General features: G+C 41.5%; 1 protein-coding gene across 1 annotated transcript; it reads right to left on the bottom strand.

Moving 5' to 3' along the window:
* Positions 1 to 3,711: 3,711 nt before the first annotated feature.
* Positions 3,712 to 24,185, bottom strand: SNX18 (sorting nexin 18). Its single transcript, XM_015615367.1, has 2 exons — positions 22,442 to 24,185; positions 3,712 to 6,113 (listed from the first exon to the last, which is right to left on the bottom strand). The coding sequence occupies exons 1-2, from the start codon at positions 23,985 to 23,987 to the stop codon at positions 5,860 to 5,862; spliced, it is 1,800 nt and encodes a 599-aa protein (XP_015470853.1). The 5' UTR covers positions 23,988 to 24,185; the 3' UTR covers positions 3,712 to 5,859.
* Positions 24,186 to 25,163: the final 978 nt, after the last annotated feature.

The following is a 25,163-nucleotide window of genomic DNA, read 5'->3' as shown; positions in this document are numbered from 1 at the left end:
GATATAAAAGGATTACGAATATTATCCAATTTGTGCTGGTCTAACTAAAGAAATGAATACCTGATTATTTTTTTCCAGACAACTTTGCATTTTGAAGCATTTCCTTTATCCAAAGCAGAATGTGCATAACCTTCAGTAAAAATTGTGAATTCCCAGCATTTTATTCAGCATAAATCCTGAGTTTAAAAGCAAGCCTACACAAAATGGAGAGCATATGAATGATTTATCTCACATGGCTTATATTGCATAGAGCCTGGATAGACACAGGGACAGAGCCGAGTTCTCCGGACACTATTCTGCAGGCTGACAGCCACCCGTACCTGATCTTCACTCTGCTGGTCTTTCTCACTGTGCAGAGTACAACTGATGCTGCAAAAGAAATAAGGATTAGCCAGAAAACAATCTCCCTGAAAGACCTTAATCTGATTAAGACAATGCTTTATATATGTGCACTTAATCAGGCAGGGAAGCAGTGCAAAAAGTTCTTTGACCATGTCCCATGAGGTGTCTTGATATACTAGTTACCACAGGCAACTTTAATTCTGAAATATTTTCTAATTTTTCTATTTTTTTACTGAATTATTAATCATATTATTCCTTAATACAAGAGGTTTTTATGTGCACAATGTCCTAAATTCATGTCCTCTTCCCAAGAAAAAAGCACATGACAGAACACGAGGCCACATCGACACTCACTGTGCTGCCTGACTGTGCCTGAATTATGGCATCTCATTCAGCTCTGAAATCTACAGCTCTTCAACAGTTTTCAACTGCCCACAAGACCATCAAACAAAGGAAGTAACTTATAATGACGAAAACGAGATGTTGCTGTCCTCACCACCAGCAGAACTGGAGTTACCCATTTTCTGCCTGCTCATGATGGCTATTTACAAACAGCGAAAGGCCTCGGATGCTTAGGAAGCCCAAGATATTAATTAGGCACTGTAGGAACAGACTTTTGTAGTCACAGGGCTTTCTTTCCTCACCATTTTCTTACCTTCCTGTTTCTCTTCAACTATCTCTGACATCCACCTTGTTGTAGCTGCCAGGCACAACATCAAACTTGTGTTCCAGGCTGCTGCTCCTCTTCTCCCATGGCAAAGCCTAAAGAGCTGGCAGCACCTATTGGCAGCTTTTTTTTGCTCAGCTTGTGGTCTGAGAGGTTCAGCCCCCTCTGAATGAAGGGGAAAAAGAATTGCAGACAAAGCCTCATTTGGCAGCAGCTAGCTGACTAAGGTTAGAATCAAAATTGCCTGAAGCAAAGGGGAGTTACAGAAAATATATCTTGAGCACAGCACAGCTCAGAGAAACTTTAGTTTCTTGGAAATAGACAAATAAATGGACAAACTTTCACAGGCTGTGCAGAAAGCACATCTAAGGTTGAAAAAGGTAATGAGTCTGTCAAATGTCAAGTTCTTTCTCCGAAGTATGAGAGATCTAAAGATTTCCAGTCAAACTGTTTACTGAATTTAAAAAGAGAAAGTCCCTTTTTTAATTTTTTTTATTAACTCCTTTTAAGAAATAGTTGAAAAATTCTCATTGAAGCTTCCCAGAAGAATTCAGGTTGCAGCAGACAACCAGCATGGAAGAGGTTAGCTGGGATGATGAAGGTCTGGCAAAATAATCAGGCATTGCCAACCAGATCTTGTAATTCATCAAAAAGATACCTGTGCCTCACACCAAGTCATGTAGGTATTTTCAGTGCAGGCAGCTGATTAAAGGTTTTAAAACCAAGCCAATTTTATTTGCAACATATTCTTGCTTTTTTTTTTTCCCCAGGTTCTGCTGGTGCTTGTCTTGCATGTTTTATGACCCCTTTAAGCTGGGTCTTACAACACATAAATGAATTATACCATGCAACTGCACCCTGAAAGAAGGTAGCAAGAATGTAGAGAACATGCACAAATCATAGGGGTAATTCTTCTGCAAGTATCACAAAAGAAAAGGGATAGGAATCAAACATCTAGTAATTTTAGTATGCTGCTAATTTCTACCTATAAACTCTACATTTTGAATAGAAATATTACTCACACTCCACTTACTGGTGGTTCTTTGTGGATATATTACTCTGATGGGTTCATTCCAGTTTTCACAGGACTCAACACTTTAACAAAAACCAATACCTCAGGGGATCTTCTTGCAGATATCAAACCCCAACAAGCATACTAGATTCTTCCTACTTATCAGCACAAAAACTGTGATGCATAGAAAACAAATTACATTAATTACATGAAACAAAAGTGCTTTTGATACAGAGCAAATTTGCTTTCTTTCACTTTTATTTATTTATTTAAATTGTTATATTTCTTTGGTGCTTCCATAGTCCCACACAATTCACATTCACATTACTGTAGAGTACACTCGGATCCCAGACCACACCACTCATTAGTCAGTCAATCATAAGTAGTCAGTGTCATACCTGGTCCAAATACAATTAATACTGTAGCTCTTGTATAGTGCAGTGAGCATTAATGGAGTTCAGGCTCCCAACATCATAAACTCCTAGAATATGCTGAGCTGGAAGACACTTGTCAGGATTATCAAGTGCAATTACTGACCCTGAGGAAACTGGCTGCTAAACGGAATCCCCGAGTCACACCATATGCCCAAGAGCGTTATCCAAACTCCTCTTGAACTCTCTCAGGCTTGGTGCTTGGACCACTTCCCTCAGGAGCCTGTTCCAGTACCCAAACACCCTCTGGGTGCAGAACTTTTTCCTAATATCCAACCCAAACCTTTCCTGACACAACCTCAGGCCATTCCCTTGAGCCCTGTCACACAGAGATGAGATCAGTGCCTGCCCCTCCTCTTACCCTCATGAGGGTGTTGAAGAACACAGCAAAGTCTCCCCTCAATCTCCATTTCTCCAGGCTGAACAGACCAAGTGACTTCAGCTGCTCTTTATATGGCTTCCCCTCAAGCTCCTTCATCATCTTTTTTACCCTCCTTTGGATGCTAAAGTTAGTAAGTTCATTATACTGTGGCACCCAGAACTGCCCCCAGCACTCCAGGTGAGGCTGCCCCAGGGCAGAGCAGAGCAGGACAATCCCCTCCCTTGCCCAGCTGGTGATGCTGTCCCTGATGCCCCCAGGACACACTTGGCCCTCCTGGCTGCCAGGGCACTGCTGGCTCATGTTCAACTTGAACCCCAGAACCCCAGGGCCCTTTCCATGGCACTGCTCTCCAGCCTCTCATTCCCCAGTCTGTCTGTACAGCCAGGGCTGCCCCATCCCAGGTGCAGAATTTGGCACCAGCCCTTGTGGAACTTCATATGGTTGATGATTGCCCATCCCTCAGATTTGTGGCATCTGTGGGGCTTCTCTACCTTTAAGGGAGTTCACAGTCACTCACAACTTAGTCTCATCATCAAACTTACCTCTTTGAGTGATAAAGTGATTTATGAAGACAATGAAGTGGACAGGGCCTAAGACGGAGCTCTGTGGAACTGACTGAGCTCTATGGACTAGTCACCAGCTTGATGCAACACCCTTTACTGTAACTCCTTGTGCTCCCATCAGCCAGTTCAACTTCAACTGTATAATGACTGAGGAAAATAGGAAAATGCTAACAGAGATGTAGACTTGAACCTTTCTGTTCTGTGCAACAATGTAAACCAGCATTCCAGTCAAGATATTCTGGTGCATCCAATTTAACCAATTACTACACCCACTCTTCCTGTCCCCAAATAAATTCACAAATGAGAAAGCAAGGTGAAGGCCATGACAGTTTATTAGGGAAAACTGTACCTGTCTGATTAATGTCGTATGAATACATATCACAGCTTAATTTCCTCCCGGACATGAACATGTCATTAATACTAACCTCCTAAAATACTTCAACTGAACCAAGATCAATATCTGAACAGGTCTTAATACCTCCATGTGAAATCAGTTTGATTGCAGTCTGATCTAATTACTGTAAAGACATTTACTAAAACAGTATCTGGCTTAAGCAAACATTAGCCACGGAACTCAGCTCCAACCTAGCTCATCCCTCTGTCACATAATTAAATGACATATGGGAAAGCAGGAGAACTTCTGGGAAGAGCTGTTGGGTAAGTGGTGAGTTTTGAATGTAGAATGAGACACAATGAGGAAGGTAAAGAGCAAGTCAGCCCTACGACTGTGGTCCTTCTTTTATGGTCAATCTTGTTTGCAGAATTGTTTCAAAAGGCTGGAAATGGAGTCTTTCCTCACTGATTGTCCTTTCTTTTACAAATTATTACTTGCTTTCCCCTCTTCATGATTCTGTATTTTACTGCTTTAGTTATGTACTAGAAGCCCCACCAAACACAGCTTGTGCAAAACAGCCATCTCCAAACATTTGGGGATGAATCTTAGAACCAAAACTACATTCTTACATGTTATTCCTCTAAAACAGAGGTGTGGGGTTAAACAGAAACTCACATGATCATGTGGAAGAACTGCACATTTCTGCTGCATAGGTGAGGAATGATTTGTACTTAACTGAAACTGTTGCTCAACTTCCTTTTCCAGGCTTTCACTTGTTTAAGCTATTTTTGATTAATTTAATTAAACAAAAAATTAAACATTTTGCTTCCTCACAAAGCTTTGTTATTTTTTTAGGAGAAAAAAGATAGGATAAACAAAAACTGTCTTTCATACTGACCTATAAGAAGGAAACCAATAAGTAAGAAATACCTTCAGACTTAATTAAAGGGAAATAACCTCTTCAAAAGATAGTGTTTACATATATATAAATGCACCCTGCTTGTCAAAAATATTTATACAAAATTAAGACAATTGTTAATTCTTGAGCATAACAAACATAAAAATACCACCTGTTTTCCAAGTCAGTTCAGCCAAGACTTCAGATCATTTATACTACTGAAAATCCCCAAAAACTTTTAACTTAGTAAACTAATGAATCACAGTGGAGTTTCATCTCAGACAACTGGCAATGCAGATGCAAGTCTGAAGTTAAACTGAATCAGCAACTGAACAAAGAGCAAATAATTTGAAACTTAAAAAATATGTTGCAGCCACATAGGTTGCATTAATATCCCCTTGATATACGCAATTTTTATTAGACTAGCTCTTCAAACTTCCACTTACAGTAATGCTGTATACAAAAAAAATCCCAAAACCCATCCCTTACTGTATTATTTATTTCAGAAAGGGAATTAAGTGGTGATTTTTTGTACATGTGTTTAACATGCTAGTACATATAACATATAGTCTCCATTTCCAGGGAAAGTGTGAATAAATTTAACTTTTCCCTTTTGAGCCAACATTTGTCATAAGAAAGTACTTGCTATGCAAACTGGATGGCAGCTGATTTTTTTCCAGTCAATGTGAGGTTTCATCATCAGTTCCCATCATAGGCATTAACCCTTCATTCATTTAATCATAAAAATGTGACATACTAGAAAAGGAAAAATAGAGTCTAAAGGCACAGAATCACATAGCTGCTCTAGTAGGAGTCTGTAAACAGAATTGTTTGAATTTAGAAAATCCAAATCTAGGAAAGTAAAAAGGCATCGAAGCAGGCTTTTATCTACCCAACTTCTTTAAATACCCAAAGGGCTTTGAGGTCTATGAAGTATGCACTAAGATACCGTATTTCAAAAAGCAATAAGGCAAATAGTATACTCATTATTTCAAAAAAGTTACAATGGTGTAGGCATACACAGTATAACTTAGTTACAATGCATGGTACTGTTTCTACTACATAGCCCTATAACTGTTTCCTTTCTACATATTCAGAGATTAAACCCGCGTTCCAGGTGAACACAAACCCATCCTTGTACCGCCATCTACCACTGGCAACAGCTCTTCAGCAGCATTTGCTCAGCCGCCTGGGTCACATTCATGCTGAGTAAAGTCCACAAATCAGAGACTAAACACTGTCATACTTGTGAAGAGCTTCTTCTAGCTTTTGTGTCACTTTTTGAAAAAAGAGTATTTGCTGTTGCAAGAAATGCTGCATCTGTGATTTAAAGTCCCTCACACGAATTTTGTGGAAATGATTAATTTCTGCAAGGGTTGCAAAAGAAATAATGTTACAACGTTCTTGAATGCCCTCAGCTTTTTGGAGCTCCATCTTCCCTTCTTCCACGTGCCGCTTACTCTCCTTTACTTTGGTAAGGGCTCCTGTGTAAAGAACAAAATGAAACAGTTGAACTGTGAGGACCATGTAGGCTCAACTACTGAACTTTAACAAGTGACTTAGTAACAATACGGATTTATATAAGGCTTATTCTCAGTGTATTTACAGGCGTGCATAAACATATGTGTGAATGAAAAGGAATAAAACAAAAGGTTTTTAATGTAAGAAAAATCACAGACCAGTGGATCCTATGTAAAAAATAAAACTCAATACTTTTTTCAGACTTGAGCATGCAAAAGTTACTAAAACATCCTATTTCATAACCTTAAAAATCAGATGGTGTCCTCCAGAGAATAAGTAATCATTATACCAGTAGAAGAGTAACTGAAAGCGTAAGAAAACTGGTCAGATCAGTTTAAGCCTTCATAAATACAAGAAAAAATAACCTTGTTAAGAACTGGACTATGTGAAATATCCCTTTTCCTAATCCTGCTGAAATGCCAAAAGCATATCTTAATACACAAAATCTTGTCAATACAAGTTTTTGCTTTTATACTAGAGATACTCCAAAACTAATTATTAATTAATAGAGAATCTAAAAGCTTAACTCAAAGTCACAGATGCCCAGGTAGACCTTACGCTTAAGCAGTGTTGTAAAAGGTAGTAGAAAAGCAGAGTTACAGAACTGACAATCTTCCCTCTCCAAATACCTAATTAAGGGACACACATCCTACAAAAGTAAAGTATCATCCAAAACAGACCTACCCAAAGCAAATCCAAGATATACCAATATATATCTTAAGACTTTCATATTACTGAACTCAATTACCCACAGAGCAACTTCTTTGTCATAATTATTACATACTTATTTTATTCATATAACGAAACCAAATCAGAAAAAGTACAGCTTTTATCACCTCACTAGATTCTTGCTCCTTTAAATATTTGTAACATTGTAACTCTCCTTTCAGATTACACCTCTGACATGTGACTACAGCGTGCTGGCCTGAAGGCCAAGGGCAGTGTCTGTCTCTGGGGGCTTCGAGGAAGAGGCAGTATTCCACACCTTCCTGGCTCCCATGGAATAACAGTGGGATGGCCAAAAGCTTGGCACTGACTGCTTTTGCTGATTGACCTTATCATCTCCAGCCTGGCCCCAAAAACACCACTGAAAATCCTTTTCTACATGCAGTCGTGCCAGCAGTGACGCTGTGCCAGATCTGTATGTTGTCATCTAAGGAATAAATAATCTGTGTGGGTATAATCTGAAAAATCTTTAATCCCTTCTCCTACAAAAAACACTTATTTAAACAAATTTAGGCTTAGCAAAAATTTTTCTGTGCACTGCAGGCACGACAGGAATCCATGCACAGCTGTGAAAAACTGAAGTTTGGGACTTACTGGAAGCCAGATGTAGCTTTAAATAAACATGACAACTCTTCAGTTGTGATGTGGGAAACAGCCTTAGATGTTATTTCTAAAATGACCAAACTGGAAAAAAAATACTGAAATTCACAGCACCAGCAGCTGAAAGCATAATTAAGTTCCAGAGCATGTATGATCTTCAGATTATTTTACATCAATAAAAAGCATGCATTACCAGACAAGACTGCCCTCCAGACTAGATTCACTATGCGAATTTTTGCCATTAAAAATAAAAAGAAAAATAAAAGGAAAAATATTTATAATTAATGAAGCAATCCAGTGGGGAAAGTGTGGTACAATCATTAACACTCCTCTGTTAATGCACATGGATCATACTTGTCCTGTAGTGGAATTTCCTTTAAAACCTGGACAGACTATAAGAAGATGTCAGCACTATATGACAGCTCATATATACATATGTGGAAGTATAAAGCTATACTTTTATATTGCTTGGGGTTATTTTTGAAATGTCTTTAAATGAAGCTTTTAATTATTAGTAATATAATTAATCTTCAAATAACTACATGATGGGGAAATTTCATCTTATTTTAGGACAATTAAAGAATTCTCCCTAAACACAGAGAAAAAAACCCCCAACCCACATGCTTTACTCTAGGAAGAAATTAATTATTTGTTTTAAAATGACATTTTAAATCTGTTCAGCATCTACTGAAGTTTGCAAGACTTAGTTTAGCAAATCCAAGTAAAAAAGTTACTAGTTTTCATGGCTTTGAAAGCACCTGAAGTAACAAAAAACTCCCAAATTTTCTCCAAACACCTTTCCATACTCTACACTTCTTGTATTGTAATCTATGTGACCTGGAACAGATTTACTTATGTGGAAGGTTCAATGATTCATCCTACAGTGAACAGAAGGATGAGGAATTTGGGACTGGAGAGCAACCTCTTGTGTACATCTCTCTTGAAGAGAAGAGTCTTGTGGAGAGATGTGCCACTAAGTGATGGTGACCCGTAAAGACTCCCAGCTCACCACTCTGAACCTGCTGCATCCCAGGCTGCACACCATGAACTCCTCCAGCTCCATGCTCACTAGCTGATCCATCACACTCAGCGTCTAATCCAGCACCTCACAGCTCCTGCTGCCACCCTTATGGGACGCTGGGGTGAGCAAGGCCCACTGGTCTAGAAGTACATATGCAGAAATTTCTCCTGGTTTCTCATTTTAATTATGTGAATACCTAGTACTGGTTTGGACAATCAAAAAAAGCAAGATGTATTAAAAAAAAAAAAAAAGAAAAAAAGAAAGAATAAGGCTGAATCACAGCTGTCCAAGAAAAGGCTAGAATGTATTTTAGTTAAAAGGAACATTAGGAGCCACCTCCCAATACTCAAGGAAGCCTACTGCAGAGTACATGCCTGGGATAAATATACACCCAGCACACTGCTCCCAGGGGGATGGAATACATAAAAATAAATTCTTGAGGTTTTTTTAGACCCAGATGTACAAATTCTGTTCAATCTTGCTCATGCATTTAAAGACCTTCTGTCAGGAGTCACTTTCCAATAATCAGGACTAGCTTCCAAACAAGCCAAGAGGGCCTGGATTAAAAATGATGCAAAAAACTGTGCAACACCTATTCCTGTTCTTAAAGGTGGGGGAAAGCTTATATGAATGCTGTTTGTCATTGCCCAAAGCCTTAAAGTAAACAGGCTCTGGTGTTCACTGTGGCTAAGAGTTTATAAAAGTGATTCAGATTTCAGTCCTTATTTTGAAATATGAGATTAGACAACAGAAGATGATATAAACACACTTAACGAGGGACATTTGTGCTAGCAAAATTTGTGCTAGTTTATTGTGCTAGAAGCCAAAAAAACAGGGACAATGTAGAGTTCTCAACAGGAAAAATAATTTCAAGCCATAAAACAGTGTAGTAATAGCAACTTAAATGGGTGCTGAGAAGTTACGAGGAAATAAATAATTGTATTGAGACATCATGATACTCATGCAAACATGAAATTACTATGAGGTAGAAGAGTTATATACATTCAGGAAAAAAATATCCTGAACCTGAAAGCACTTAGGTTTGTGTCAAACAAACTATTTTCACATCATTCCAGTAAGAATGTTTTGAGACTGGGAGAAGTATCAACTAAGAATGGGTTACATACACTCAATCTCCCTCCACACAGGAAGTACTCGTGTACTCCATGACGATGTGTATGTGTCTCCAAGTCCAAATGCAGCCTGCATTGTGGCCAGAAGGCAGAAGTTTAGGGGTTCCTCTCTTGCAGACTGCAATCCAGACTTCTTTTCAATCAACTCCTTAGTCTCCCTAGGAAGGCAGGCCCTGTGACTGCCAGCACATGCAATCAGAAGCCAAAAGCAACGATACCTGTTAACTATGTACGATCTTCCCCTTTCCACCTCTTTTCAAAACACCCAAACATCAACTCTTGACTGCTGCATGCAACAGCCAGAAGTGAAACATCAGCTGTGTCTGAAGCTGCTAATCCATACAAAGAATTCTTCAGGGCAGGAACCCTTTTTTTTTTGCTCTCAATTTGCACACTGTTTACTACAATGACATCTGTTTCATGGCAGAGCCTGCTCCAGTCTTAAAAATTACAAACAGAACATTGCTGTAGCAGCAGCAATTTAACTGTGTACAGTAATGCTGCACATGGATGAAACACAAAGAAGCATCAGTTCGACACTGCTGAATACAGCACCTGAAGCAGTGGTAAGCACTTGTTGATAACTGGGATCTGAAATTCACAGTCAGTCAGAAGAATCCATTAAGTCCCACTTGAAAACTCACCCAGATTGTAAGACCCAGCAGGTTAATTTTTTATATCCTATGACTGTAATGCCTTTATCATTGCAGCTGTTAAAGTATCTCTTTCACTTTGGTGATGAATTATACTTAAACAGAGCAAACACTTTCTTTTACAATTGCTCAGCACTTGTACCTCAGAAATCTTGGGCAAATAAAATTATCCATGCAATAAATATTTCATCTTTCTACTATCTGCAAGCTACAAAGTAACATTTAGCGCACCACTTACTAGAAGGTAAAACAATATTCATGTGTCCAGCATATTAAATACTCTAATAGGATGCATGATGTGTCCTTCATAGCACCTTAATGAAGAGAGAGCTTTGAACAAGTAAAACAACTCCCTTTGCATTACTTTTATTATAAGAAATCTAAGAAACCATCTCTAATGGAAAAGGGGAAAAAAAACATACTCATGATGCTGCTTTCATAAAAAGATGTAAAAGCAGATAATATAACTAGAAATATTTTCTTTTTCCCTCCTTAAAGATGGGATTATTAAACTACAGGTCTTTGCTTAAAGATTTGAAAAAGCAAACCCTGGGTAGCTCACGTGCATGGAAATGTTATTTCCAATCCTGCAGAGTGCTGCCAGAGCAAGTAGGTCTACATGGCTGTCCCTCTTACCCCAGATCTAGCAAAGATGTTGTTACAAGATGTCTCAAATGACTAATCCAATAAAAGAATGCAAGTGGCCTGGGGAGAGAGATGATGCCTTAGCTTTATCAATGGCTTAGCTATGTGATCCAGGTCAGCCCTGGGTTACACAATCATTAGCTCCAACACAAGGGAAACTGCAGAAGCTTCCACTAGTGTCCTGGTTTCAGCTAGGGTAGAGTTAATTTCTTCTCTGTACTGTTACAGTGCTGTGTTTTGGATTCAGAATGAGAATGGTGTTGATAACATGCTGATGTTTGCGTTTTTGCTAAAGCATGTTTATTCCAAGTCAAGGACTCTTTTTTCCTCCCCCAATCTCATGTTCTGCCAGTGAGGAGGTGCACAAAGGAAAATTGTGAGGGAATACAGGTGGGCAGGTGATTGGAACTGACCAAATGAATATTCCACACCACAGAAGTAATGCCCAGGATATAAACTGGGGGAGTTACCCAGCAGCACAGCAGCTGTGGGTTCAGGAAGGGGCTCTGGCATCACTCAGTGGGTGGTGAGCAATTGTATTGTGCATTTGTGAGTTACCTTTTTATTATAATTGTTTACCGTTATTATTGCATTTTACGTTAGTATCAATTATTAAACTGTTCTTACCTTAACATACAACTTTTACTTCAAGTCTCCTCCCCATTCCACTGGGGTTGGGGTGGAGGGAGAGAGAGGAAGGGGTTGAGCGAGCAGTTACATGGTGCCTAATTTCCAGCTGTGCTCAAACCATGACAATGAGATAACACAGTGTGAAATTCAACTCTGAAAAAATCCTCAAACTTCTCCCTCTGGATTGAAAGTGAAATAGTTTGTAACAGAACAGAGATTTTGCTACACTGGAAGATTATTTTCTTAAGAATGCTCTGAGCGCTGATTAACAAAAGAAGCCTACACTGAGATTCTGCAAATTCTTCACATTTTCTAGCCAAGATTTATAATGGAAAGCAGCATAATAGGAATTTGCCTGAAATTAAAACCAGAAGACTTCCTCAGTAGAGTTCAAAATGAAGTCACTTTTTAATCTACACAACTCAAGAGCTCACACACAAAACAGTCTTCACTAGATATTTCAACGTTAATTAGCTGTAACCTCATCTGATCGTCTTAACTTATAAATTAATTTAATTAACACAAACCAAATTAACAATGATGCTAGAGTGCACACTGTAAAAATAAAAATTTTTCAAAACTACCAGGGTTACTAATTTAACTAATGTCTAACTAATATTTTTTAAGTTTTAAATAATATGATGATTAAGATCTGATTAGACTCATTGAGCATACATCTGTCAGTATCTTGAATGCAGAGACTTTGAAACTTTTATCTCTTAATGTGTTGCACACTAGCAGTCTTCTAAGCAAACAAATGACCTTATTTTAGACACTAAAGCATGTTTTAAACTGTGCTTGTGAATAGTTTTGACTTTACAAGCACCTACAGTGATGTCTGAAAGGAGGCCCACTAGGAATCATTTGACTGTAAAATCCAGTTAAACTATGTGTACAGCGGTCTGTTATCACAAATATAATATTTTGCATCACACCCTGAGAGGCAAATGCTACTAATGCTGGGTTTGCCTAGTTCTAAGGCACTCTGTACTTTTTGGCACTCGCATGTACCATTTAACGGAGTTTTTCTTTGGTGTGGTTTCAGCTGGCAGTGCAGACTAGGGGGACAGAAAAGAGTAAAACATAAACTAGGCTGGTCACCAGAAACACAGTACAATTGCCCATTAGAAAGTTAGTCATGTTTTCAGGACCACACTTGAAAATTTAAGCAAATGGCATTTGCAGAAGTACCAAGATGAAACCTTTCAGTCATTTTTAGTACTTCTCATTAGTTTACATCTAACTGGGACGTCAAACAACCTTTTTAATACAGAACTCTGCTTTTCCAGAATTGGAGTTGGTCTATTACAGTTTGGTTGTCACAGGTTTTCTACACTAATTTTTCCCAATAAGGATCCTAGGAACAAACATTTTATGTTAAAAAGATACTACAGACTTTTAACAGCTTTGGTAAACGCCCTGTTATACTGCTGACTTCAAGATAACAACTACCAGAAATGATGCTGTCCATGGATCAAAGAAATTAATTTTCAGTTAGAAAAGGTTAACAATAAATGAGAAGAAATGTCTCCTCCTCCTCCTCAAAATGGATGTAAGCACTATTTCATTAAATGCTGACTTCTTTCAGAATTTTTGTAACATTCATGGGATGTGGATGGACTGGGGAAGACGGGTAACACTGTGTATCAATGTCCATACACTATTACTGAGAGAAGTAAGTATAAATGCAAGTTCCACTGACTCTTACATCACTGCTTTGTTGGGGTACAGTGAAACAGCTGCTTTTGGATGTTGTTTTCTGTTCAGGCTAAAAGGGAAACAAAGAATACAATTTATGGTGTTTGCTCGTCCATTATAACCTGCTGAGTTCCACTACTGTCCTAAGATGAGCAAATAAAACATGTATAGCCAGTTTAACATAAATTCATATTAAAGGAGTCAAGATAAAAATGAAATGCAGATATTGGTTTACTTTATCCTAGTAGCCTTTAATTGACCTCTCTTAGATTTCTGAATGCTGCAGTTTCTTTGTAAGAACAAAAATAAGTAGAATTCCTGTTGCAGAAAAAAAATATTCAAGGTAAGCCATCATTAATGCAACCAACTAAAATATGTTATATAACACAAAAGCAGAACACATGAAAATTATAATGGTATACTCACATTATTTATAAGAAAAGCTTCTTTAGCATACTGCTAGCATATAAAGATTCAAAATAATAAAAATTCTAAAGAAAGTTAGAACAGTAAGTTGCTTTTTACCATGGGACAACAAGGCAATGTAAACTGAATCACAGGATGAACCTGCTTCTCACATTGTTAATGAATGACCTGCATGTAAGCAGCTTAGTTCATTATGGTTCAACAGAGATTGTCCACCCATGATGTGTACCTATTAAAACAAGGGCCAAAGAAAAATTACACATCTTCCTGTTCTGCTACAACCAAAAAGTCACTGGCAAGAACTGAACAGATTTTTTGATGTTGGTAGGTGGTTTGGATTTTTTTTTTCCATTTTATTTAACTCCTCATGGCTTTCATGAAAGATACAAACAAGACTGCATAAGAAAGCACATGCCATTTGTTTGCTCTAGTCTGCTGATAAGGCTCATATCTGGGGACTCAGCCAAATGTAATTTCCTATTTTTTTCAATTAAAATTTTCAAATTCTGTGCAATTTGAACCACGCAATTTAAAATGCATAAGGTACCAACTGCTTAAGTTTATACAGTCTGCACTTACTGACTTGGCATTTTAACCGCTCAAACAAAGTCTAACAATGAAGTCATGGAAAGATGCTGGAAAGGCTGAATCATGTCCTTGTTTCAAAGGTGACTTACAAACTGAAAAAGTCAGTCAGTTTGTTTATTTCTGATAATGTGCTAACAAAGAATTAGAAGAGCTCTAGGAGCTTCTTTCTATTTTCAGTCTACCAATTCTTGTCCTCTGTGTTTGGATGGAAGCCCTATCAGCTAGACTAGGAGCACCCAGAGCTTCAGGAGAACCATCCCACTATATAGATTCTTCATATGTCTCTCAAAAGGCATTACTTTGTTTTTGAAATAGAATTACTTACTCTTTCTACAATGTAATTCTTAATTCTTCAATGTCTACACTGTTCTGCTACTCCCTCGTTGCTCACAGGACCTTCCCAATAGACAAGGCCTTACTGCTTGTGGTGAGCACATAGTATGGGGCATTTTCTGTGATCTGACTAAAAATCTGACGAAAATTTATATTTATTGAAATATGCCAGTGCCTGTAGCCAAACCTAGATGCGTCAGCTCCAATCAAGAAGTTCTTCTGTGAGGACAGTGACTGGACAGACTTTCTGGTGTGCGGTAATGTCTCTCCCACAAAAAGAACAGCTATAGTCTTCCTCTGATACCAGCAGGTTTTGAAAAAAAAACCAACCCACTGGTGTTTTATTAGCCATGAAATGTCTCTCTGTTACTGAAGGTATATGATACCAGACAAGTTTCAAAAGGTAATAGGAAAAAGACCCATCACAACAGCATGAATCTCACTCCCCTAGAAAGCCACAGATACTGTGGGGGAGTGGGAAAGCAAAAAATAATCATACATTAAGAAGACCCATGCATCTTTCAGATAGACAGGGCATAGGAGTCCTTTTTTTCTCTTCCTGATTAATTTTCTTCAAGTAAAGCCATTGCTCAATTTCAGTTGCTTACTCCTGTCCTCTGACTTCACACAAACTAAAGCAGCTGTAATTTTATGCAGCTTCTAAATGAAGATTCTTTCACATTTTAGCTTCATTCCCTTAAGGTTACCTTCAAATATTGCAAGACAGTATTGGGTAATGCAGCAGCAAGCAGACACTGTTACATCATCACTGTAACAGCTATGGGGAGGCTGACATCGCAGAAAAGAGAAGTCATCCAGGAGCAGTACATCCTTTCTCACCAAAGCTCTTACACAAATGAAGTGCCCATCTCTTTTTACTGCTGAAAAGGGTCATCGGGCTAGGATTACATGCCTAGCTCTTACCCAGCAGCTACCTGAGTTGAAGCCCATGCAAAGTGTATGCATCTGAGGGACAGACAACAAAAAAAACCCCATAAGGTGGATAAAAGGAAAAACAGTGAGAAAAGGAAAAAACAGATGAGAAAAACCACGTCTGCACAACAAATCAAAGAGCTTAGGAAGTAAGCATGAGAGAAAAGCACTGCTTTTATACCGTGATATAAAGTTTTAGGTGTCAATATTAACCAGTTTGATTCATTAATTAATTCAAATGCCACCTCTCCCTGTGGGAAAAAGGGAAAAGGAAGGTGACAATGTTAGAGATTTCCAGGTTTCAGTGGTGTTTAGGTTTTCCGATGCTTTAAAATTCGATGCATTTCTGCCTGGATAGATTTTGTCACCTACAGTTTTGTAAGATATTCTAAAAACACAGCAAGTGCACTCTTTAAAGCTTATGTCTAGAATTAAGTTTGCTTCAGGTGAATCAGACCATTTGCCGTATTTTACTTTTCACAAACCATGACCAAGAAACAATAAGTCATTCAGGTATTTTTAAAACTCTTAAATCCTGGCATGCAAAGGAAATAGAATTTCCTGTATTTCAGGACATGTTTAGACCACTTTTACAGATATCTTTTGTAAAAACCATAACCAAAAGTTTGTCAAACATTAACATCATAACATTAAGAGAGAAGAAATCTGGAAAGCAGAGATGAAACAGTGTGTTAATCTGTACTTCTTCCACTTTCAGGAATCACAAAAAGCCAATTATAGTAATTCCTAAAACAAAACTTAAAGAAATCTGAAACTCCCCCAACTTCTCTACTCTCACTAAACAAATACGAAGACAAGAGAGCCAGACTAGGAACTAGGATACTAGCATATGCTGTCTCCAATTCCCACAAGTGCATGAATTTTCTGAACCTGAACTTGCATGAGCCTGCAATGAGAACTTGTGTTGAAGATTACAGAAGTAGGAAGATTGCATCAGGTTGAGTGACACTTTAGCAATTAATACATAGAAATTTATGTTACCAAGAATGCCTAGGGAATTTCCCTAAGTAGATCTTAAATGCATAAAAGGTATCATCCATTACAGATGGGAAGCTGCTTTGTTCTCAAAATTAAAAAAACTGAACCAGTATTTCTTGAAAGATACACCAGTTCTGCAACAGAAAATTACAAAATGCAGCTTAGTTTTTTGAGCCTCTGGAACTTAATATCCCTCTTCTGCAAATGTTCTGCTGGAGGCTAAAAAAGCCTGTGTATCTGTATATATACACTATAACAAGTGTATCTGTCTAGTATGTACCTTCCTTTCCAAAAACCCACGTACATGTCTATGGATGGTGAATCTGAACCAGTGCCTGTACAGATTACAGGCCGCACAGCTCCTCAGGCTTGCCTGAGAAAGTCTGGGAAAAACATGAGAAGGAATTAAAACAATCCTCAGGAACACAAAACAACCTTGCAGGTGTTGTTATGTGTTCCTTGTTTTCCTTGCAGGAGAAAGTCAGGGGGGTGGTGAGCCCCACTGACCAATGATGGTAATGTAGCAGTTTACTAACCAATAAGAGTTTCCTTTCTGTACTTTCCACGTATCTGTCTATAAAGCAGGCCTGGAGCAATAAACTAAGAGATCCTCTTGTTCTGACTCCCTTTGAGAGTCTGTGTCGTTCTTTCCCGCCATTCCCAATCGGAATGACACATGTCCAAGAATATTTTCATGCAAGTGCATTAGAAACATTTACCTACAAGGGGTTGAGGTAGGTTATCTACCTCAGATTCATGAAAGTATTTGGGTGCTTAAAAGCTTGAGACACCATTCTGCCATTGTCTACTCTATCCATACACCATTATTTTCCCTAATCACTTAGTTTTCCAAACAAAAACTATAGAGCAACAAGCTGTTGTAAGGGATGTATGCCTTGGTACTGATATGTTCTATGCCAGCCTCAGTGGGACTCTCAAAACAAGTATTTCCTGGAGGAAACGTGGAGTTTCCAACTGGGCACATTCTTTGCTGTAGGACTCAATCAAATCAATCATCACACCTGGACTGTATATCCTGTATATCATCTGTATATCATCACACCAGGACCTGGTGTATATGAAACCAACGAAGTTCTCAAAACATTGACCTGTTGATCTTTGACTGGCATGTGGTACGGAAATGTTCAAATACTTCCTCTGTCTCTAGTTCGGCAGGAACTTTAACTCTTCCTTTCCTGCAGAAAACTCCTTAAACACTAGATGAAAGAAAAGGCATATTGTAAAAACTCCTGTTGAAGATATTGCCACTTCACAAAATATCAATACACAAATTACACAAGTCAGATCACATATGAGGTCCTCAGCACAGAAGGCAGAAAGAACTGAATCCCAAAACTATTAAAAGCACATGAGTTAACACATTTTTCTAGAAAGATGCAGACAAAGCAACAGCAAGGCTTACACAGATTTGGTTCATAATTCTAGAGAAAAAGACAAAGCCCACACAGAGGGAAACATTTATCTCTGTGGCTCTTTTTGCGTAAGTTGCAGAAAGTTTTTAAATAAAACTTCAGACATGCAGAGTTCTCAGTCCATAGCACAAGACAAACTTAGAAATCTCATTCAGCAGCTCTTCAGCTAATTGCAGTACAGCAAAAGCATAACAGGACAAGACAGTTAAAAATTACAGAATCACAGAATATGCCAAGTTGGAAGAAACCCACAGGTATCACTGAGTTCAACTCCTAGCCCTACGCAGGACATCCCAAGAGTCATACAAGATGCCTGAGAGTATTGTCCAAATGCTTCCTGAAATCTATCTGGCCTGGCACTTGGACCAGTTCCCTCAGGAGCCTGTTCTAGTGCCCAAAACCTGTCTGTGAAGAAGCTTTTCCTGATATCCAGCCTAAACCTCTCCTTACACAGCTTCAGGCCATTGCCTCAGGTCCTGTCACTGGTCATGCAGAGCAGAGATCAGTGCCTGCCCCTCCTCTTCCCCTGCTAAAGAAAGTGTAACTGCAATGAGGTGTCCCCTCAGTCTCCCCCAGACTGAATAGAGCAGGTGACCTCAGCTGCTCCTCATATGGCTTCCTATCCAGAACCTTCAGCATCCTCATGGCCCTCCTTTGGATTCTCTCAAGTAGCTTAATGTCTTACATTGTGGCACCCAGAACTGCCCCCAGCACTCGAGGTGAGGCTGCCCCAGAGCAAAGCAGAGCAGGGCAGAGCAAGGCAGAGCAGAGCAGAGCAGGACAATCCCCTCCGTTGCCCAGCTGGTGATGCTGTCCCTGATGCCCCCAGGACACGCTTGGCCCTCCTGGCTGCCAGGGCACTGCTGGCTCATGTTCAATTTGAACCCCAGAACCCCAGGGCCCTTTCCATGGCACTGCTCTCCAGCCTCTCATTCCCCAGTCTGTCTGTACAGCCAGGGCTGCCCCATCCCGGTGCAGAATTTGGCACCAGCCCTTGTGGAACTTCATACAGCTGGTGATTGCCCATCATCTGTTGGGGTCTGTCTGCAGGGCCTCCCTCCCTTTGAAGTCAGCAGTTCCCCTCAGATTTGTGTCATCTGGGAACTTGCTTAGTGTTCCTTCCAGTCCTGAGTTGAAGTCATGTGTGAAGATGTGAAAGAGCAGAGGGCCAAGGATGGAACTCCCTAGTGACAGGTGCCCAATCTGATACCACCCCATCCACTGTAACCCTCTGTGCCTGACCCATGAGCCAGTTCTCACCCATCCCAGGATGTGTTTGTCCAGCTGTGAGCTGGGCATTTTGTCCAGAAGGATACAGAGAGCTAACGATGAAAGCTTCAATGAAATACAAAAAGATCACATCAATTGGCTTCCCTTGATCAACTGTGTGGTTTAATCTTGTCATAAAAGAAAAGACCCTATAAGCAGGACTTTCCTCTCATGAAGCTGTGCTGGATGTGACCAAGGACTGCATTACCTTTCAGGTGTTTTTCAACATCTCCCAGAATAATCTTCCCCATAACTTTACCAGGCACTGAAGTGAGACTGACAGCCCTGTGGAAGGGGTCCTCCTTCTCACCCCTCTTGAGAACATGGACAACATATGACAACTTCCACTCAGCTGGGACCTTTCATGATTTCCAAGAGTGCTCAAAAGTAATTGAGAGGAGTTTTGTAATGACATCGCCCTTCTCTTTGAGGATTCTTGTATTAGTCCTATTAGGCCCCATAGATTTGCAGGGATCCAGCTTGAGCTGGGAGGGTTGACTGGAAGTTGATCATTCTAACACTCTTGGTGCTCCAGCTCTATGCACAGACACAGGCATGTTTTGGTACAGCTGCCTTTGTTCTTCCATCCTTCTCAGGTCCAATATGATCTTGGGTTTTATCCAAAGTAAAAAAATCTATTAGCATTATGTAGCAGAAAGAAGATCACTACTACGAATTTCAGGGTTCACAATTTTAAAGGCATGGCTATTTACTCAATGTATGAGTCAGGCTGCTGCATCTGCTGCTTATAAGGGCACTTTGGTGTCATTTTACTGCTTAATGAGTTTGTACACTAGAAAATAAAACCCTTGAAGAAAGATGTATCAGCTCTATTTTTCAGATTACTTCTTATCACAAACACAGTTTCATAGCTGTTGACTATACAAACAGATATTTGTATACTCTATAGGGACAATATTATTTCCCAAAACTGGCAACAGTCCCAGACAGTAAATTTAAAAGAAAGCCTTTATATTGCAAGGACACCAAACAGTTTGTATTTTCATCTGAAGTTTACAGACTGGAATTGAAAAGCTGTACCTTTTTAAAAGTACCTCCTAAGGTAAAATATGGAGTGCAAAACATGACTCTCAGTTTTCCTCTAGTTTGCTGTCACGTAGCAGAAACAACAACAAACACACAACCCACACAGCTCAGCTCATGTCATGTCATGACCATGGACACTCAAGAGACACTCAACCCTCTGCCATACTTTTGTGACTAGTATGTACCCTGGATGACATTGTGAACACAGTGCTAGCTAGCTCAGGGATGCTGGAGCATTAACAGTTGCATTCTGGAGAGCTGGACATTTCTCCAATCTGCTTCAGGACAGTGCTCTAGCCCAAAATCAGTTCTACATACCTTATGCTCATACACTGCTTTAGTTACTTACATGAACCTTCAGCAGTTCAGCAAGGTAAACTTAACCAGTAAGTGTAAATTCAAATAGAACTACAAAAGAAATAAGAATGGTTTAAGAACATATTTTATTATTCCCAATCCTCTCTTCAAAGGCTTGTCTCGAAAAATACTTCAGTGAAGACCTCGATATAACCTTAAAGCTTGAAGATGTATTATTTAAATAGCATATACAGTCTGCTGGATTTTTCCATCTAATAAAAATATCCACTGCTTTATTCTTTCCAGAAGCTTACAGATAATCCTATTAGATGACAACTCACTTTAACATGCTCTGCTCCAAAACATGAGGCATTGCCAAGGCCACTCATCTCTCCAAATCTAAAATATTTTAAAGCTGTTATCAAAACACAATACCACAGCAGCTAGCAAAGCAACTCCTCAAATGTTAACCTTCACACTTCCCCTTCTTCTTCAAAAAAAAATTAAGTTTCCACTCACAGTTTTTGGTATTTGACAGCAGAATGGAAATGGGAGTTTGATGAATGCAATTTTTATGAAAAGCTTGTTTTATTAAATAACAACAAATTGTGCACTTTGTAGCAACTCTCCTTCCTCACATGCACCCAGCAACGCATACCTCTGGACACCTGCCTTTTTGCTTTCTCAAAAAAACTTTACCAACTCTTTTTCTACCAAACTTAATATACTTTTCCAGATGCAAAAACTATGGAAATGTCATGTAAGGACAAAAAGACTGATTTGCCCTGGGTGACAAATCACTTTGGATGCAGAAAACTACTTATATTTAATAATTTTCTAATTAATAATTAATAATTTTCTACAAAGCTCATACATTTTCTCGGGTAACTTACAGATACCCATTTCTGCAGAGCATATGTGATGTTTCTTTTTCTCTTTTACAGCTCAAACGCCCACACCATCTTGGACTTTAGGATGAAAACTACAGGTATGGAAGATAACAGAAGAAAGAATTAATGGTGGACTTACCTACTTGCAATGGTAAAGAACGTATGACTATCAATAATTTAACATCACCACCTCCACATACAAAGTACCACAAACTTTTGTTTATCTGAATAAGTGTCATAAGTTGTACAGCGGATTTTTTTTCATTTTTGAATTTCTTTCTGACAGATCATAAAGTACCTTACAACTAGCAATCTGAACCAGGAAAGTATGTTTCAGCTAGAAAGATTCTGAAAGGATAACAGGTAAGCAGCATCTGTTCATGACAATAAAGGCAAAGGTTGAACAACTCCAACGAAGAGCATTGTAGCTGACCAATACACTTTCAAAGACAACACAAGACGCTTAGCTGAACAAACATACCCCAGCAGCCTTAAACACCTCATCAGACTGATGCTGCAAAACACACCTCCACGTGCATCTTGAACAGGGTGGTCAATCAGAGGAGTACCAGCATCCTCATATTACTTCATTACCTAACAGACTATAGATTTAAGATACCTCACATACCCCAGAGTAATAGATGTTTCAATACCACTAGATTTCCAGGGTTTGTAAAACAAGGCAAATAATCTTTAATGTATAGGCAGTTTAGTTAGATAGACATGGTTGCTTTCAGAGATACATGGTGAAACACAGCAATCTCTGACCAGCAAAACTCCTAACTATGTTTAGGCCTTTGGCACAAAACACTGATATACTTTTTGTAGTTCTAGTGAGAGCTTACCTGAATAAACACAGGAAGATTGAACACAAGGCCAGCAAGCCAGACACAGGGCAAATTTAGCTCCTGGTTCCTGTATTGGGAACCAGGCTGCATACCACTAATACATAAAACTTAAAGGGTCTTACCTTTCTGCACATGGATGATGTCTGGAAAGTTGGCCAAGTGCCCCTGATACAGCGCTAACAAATCCATCACAGGATCTAGGTCCTGACGAGGCTGATCTGCAAAGAGGTCCCCGATGGCATCATAGGCTTCTGCAGTGAAAGCTATGGCTTGGTTGAGGCCAGCTGAAAAGGCCTGCTGGTCCAGCTCAAATGCCTGGCTGAGGCACTTGAAGGAGTGCCCCACCTTCTGGTATTCCTTCTTGAAACCAGTAACTTGTTTACGGGCAAACTCATTGGCTGTGTGATTAAGTTGCAGGGCACTCTCATCCATCTTCTTGGTGAAGGCTTTGAAGCCATCCACCTGGCTTTCCACCTCCTGCAAGTCCAGGCTGGCCCCAGGGCCTGTGGGGACACTGATGGTCAGAAAAAAGTTGGCACCCACCATCTCATCCTTCTCAGCCTTGCGCTTGCCCTGTTTCCAGGCCTTCTCATCCGTGCTGGGACAGGTGAGGAAGTGCTGGAAGGCATCACACTGAGCCAGCACGGGGTGGCTGCACATGTGGTCCATCCACCAGGCCAAGCCTTTGCGACGTTTGGAGATGAAGTCCTCCTCAAAGCGGCCAGTGGCTTGCTTCTCTGGCAAGTGGGGCACGGAGATGACAGGAAACTTCTCAGCCAGGCGCCCATAGAGCCAGTCAAAGTGCTTGTAGCGGCGGTGCACCTGCTGCCCAGTATGGCTGGGCACCAGCTTGTAGGCAATGTAACTCTTCATGCCCTTGAATTTGGTCTGTTTGGTGGGGTCCTCGATGGAGCACTGAAAGGGGTACGGGTTCTCTTGCCACTCGGGGCCCCTGGAGCCCAGCACCACGCACAGCTTGTCCCCGTCCTTCACGAAGCCCGACGCCTCGCCTAGCACGAAGGCCTCTCCACCGGACTTGACGAAGGTGGAGAAGCGATTGAGATTGCGGCTCACAGTGGCCGAACTCTTGGCGCCGCCACTGCCGCCGGGCGGGTGCGGGTGTCCCGGTGGGTGTCCCGCGCCGCGGGGCCCCAGGGACGGCTCGGAGCGGGTGGACAGGCGGTACCGACCCGGGGCGCCGCCGCCCGCCGCCTCGTAGTCGGGATAGGAGCTGCCCAGGGCGCCCGGCTCGTCGGCCACCGTGGAGCTGTCGTCCCAGTCGTCGTCCCAGTCGTCATCGCTGCCCTGGCTGGGCTGGTAGGAGCCGCCGTAGGGCGGGAAGGGATACCCGGCGGGGGGCGGCGGGAAGGGCTCGGCCGGAGGCTGCTGCGCCGCCGGTTTGAAGGCGGCGGGGGGCGGCAGCGGCTCGAATCCGCCGACGGGGACGTTTGCGTAGCGGGCGGGCGGTGGCGGCTCGGCGGCGGGGGCGCGGATCACCTGCACGTAAGAAGCCGGGAAGAGCCCGCGGTCCCCGCGGCTGTTGATGCCCTCCAGCCACCCCTCGATGTCCTGCTCGCTGCACAGGCTCAGCACCTCATGCTCCCGCAGCGAGATCTCACCCGGGTTCTCCGACCTGAAGTCGTACAGCGCCCGCGCCCGCAGCGCCATCGCCGCCTGCCGGGGCGCTCCCAGCGCCGCCGCCTCTCACCGCGTCGCGCTGGCGGGACTGCAGCACCAGAGTGCCGCCGCCCTCGGGCTCCTCGTCTTGTCGGCGGCCTGCCCGGTGCCGCTCCCGGTGCCGCTCCCCGTGCCGGCGGCGGGCGCGGGGCCGGGCCGGGCCGTCCCACGTCGCCAGTTGCGCTAATCCAGAGCCGAGCGGCAGGGCGGAGCAGCCGAGCGCAGAGCGGCCGCCCCCATCGATGGCACACCCCTCACCCTCCCCTTACGCCCCCTGCCGGCCGCGGGGCCGGGGGCCGCTCTGAGGGCGCCCCCGGGCCCGATGTTTCTAGGCCCCGCAGGGCCTCCGCCGCTCGATCGCCGCCGGCGCCTTCCCCGCGTCCGGCCGGGAAGCTTCCCGAGCCCCTCGGGTCTCCTCCCCGCGCTCGGTGCCGCCGCCGCGGGATCTGCGCTACGCGGGTGCTGGGCGGCCGCGCTGGTGCTGCTGGCGCTCCTCCGGCTGCCTGCTGCGTCCAGACAGAAAGCGTCAGGGTGCATTTTACTCGTGAATAACGCGTATTTTAGCCTTCCCGAAAAATGTAGTCATGCCACTGATGTTGGTTTTCTGTGAACAGCCTCAGTCCGGTCGAGGTGCTGCTTTCGCTGCGTGGTTGTTTCCCCACCTGGTCCTCTGTTGTCTAGTCGTGGATCCCATCCCACTAATCATCTTTGACCTCTCCTTGGATCCCTAGGTACAAGTTTCTCTCAAGATTTCCACCTGTTTATGAGCAATTAGAAGTTTTTCAGAGATGGTAAAGTTTCTGGCCCCCAGTTCATAATGTTTTCCCATTAGGATGTGGATATCTTGCTTGTTTCTCTGCCATAGTTTACAGAATAGATGACTTCATAGATCTTTGTGTCAAATAATTTGTCATAACCTGGGAGCGGGAATGCTACAAGACCCACTGTTTCCTTTCATTGCTGGTTTTAGTGTTTGATACCCGCGGTTTACATTTTACACTTTTTCTTTGGACCTTCATTTTTTCCAAAATTAGCGCACATAGTATCACATTACTTTTCCATTACTGTTGCTCAGTTTATCTTCTTGACTTTTTTTTTTAATATATATGTCAGCTCACACCAGTCCAGCATGATATCCCCAAAGTCCTTCAGTGCTTAAATCCAGAA

This window comes from Parus major, chromosome Z (genome assembly GCF_001522545.3).
Source record: "Parus major isolate Abel chromosome Z, Parus_major1.1, whole genome shotgun sequence".
Classification (NCBI taxonomy): Eukaryota; Metazoa; Chordata; class Aves; order Passeriformes; family Paridae; genus Parus; species Parus major.
Note: the sequence above shows the minus strand (reverse complement) of the source record. Positions and strands in the feature narration are given on the sequence as shown.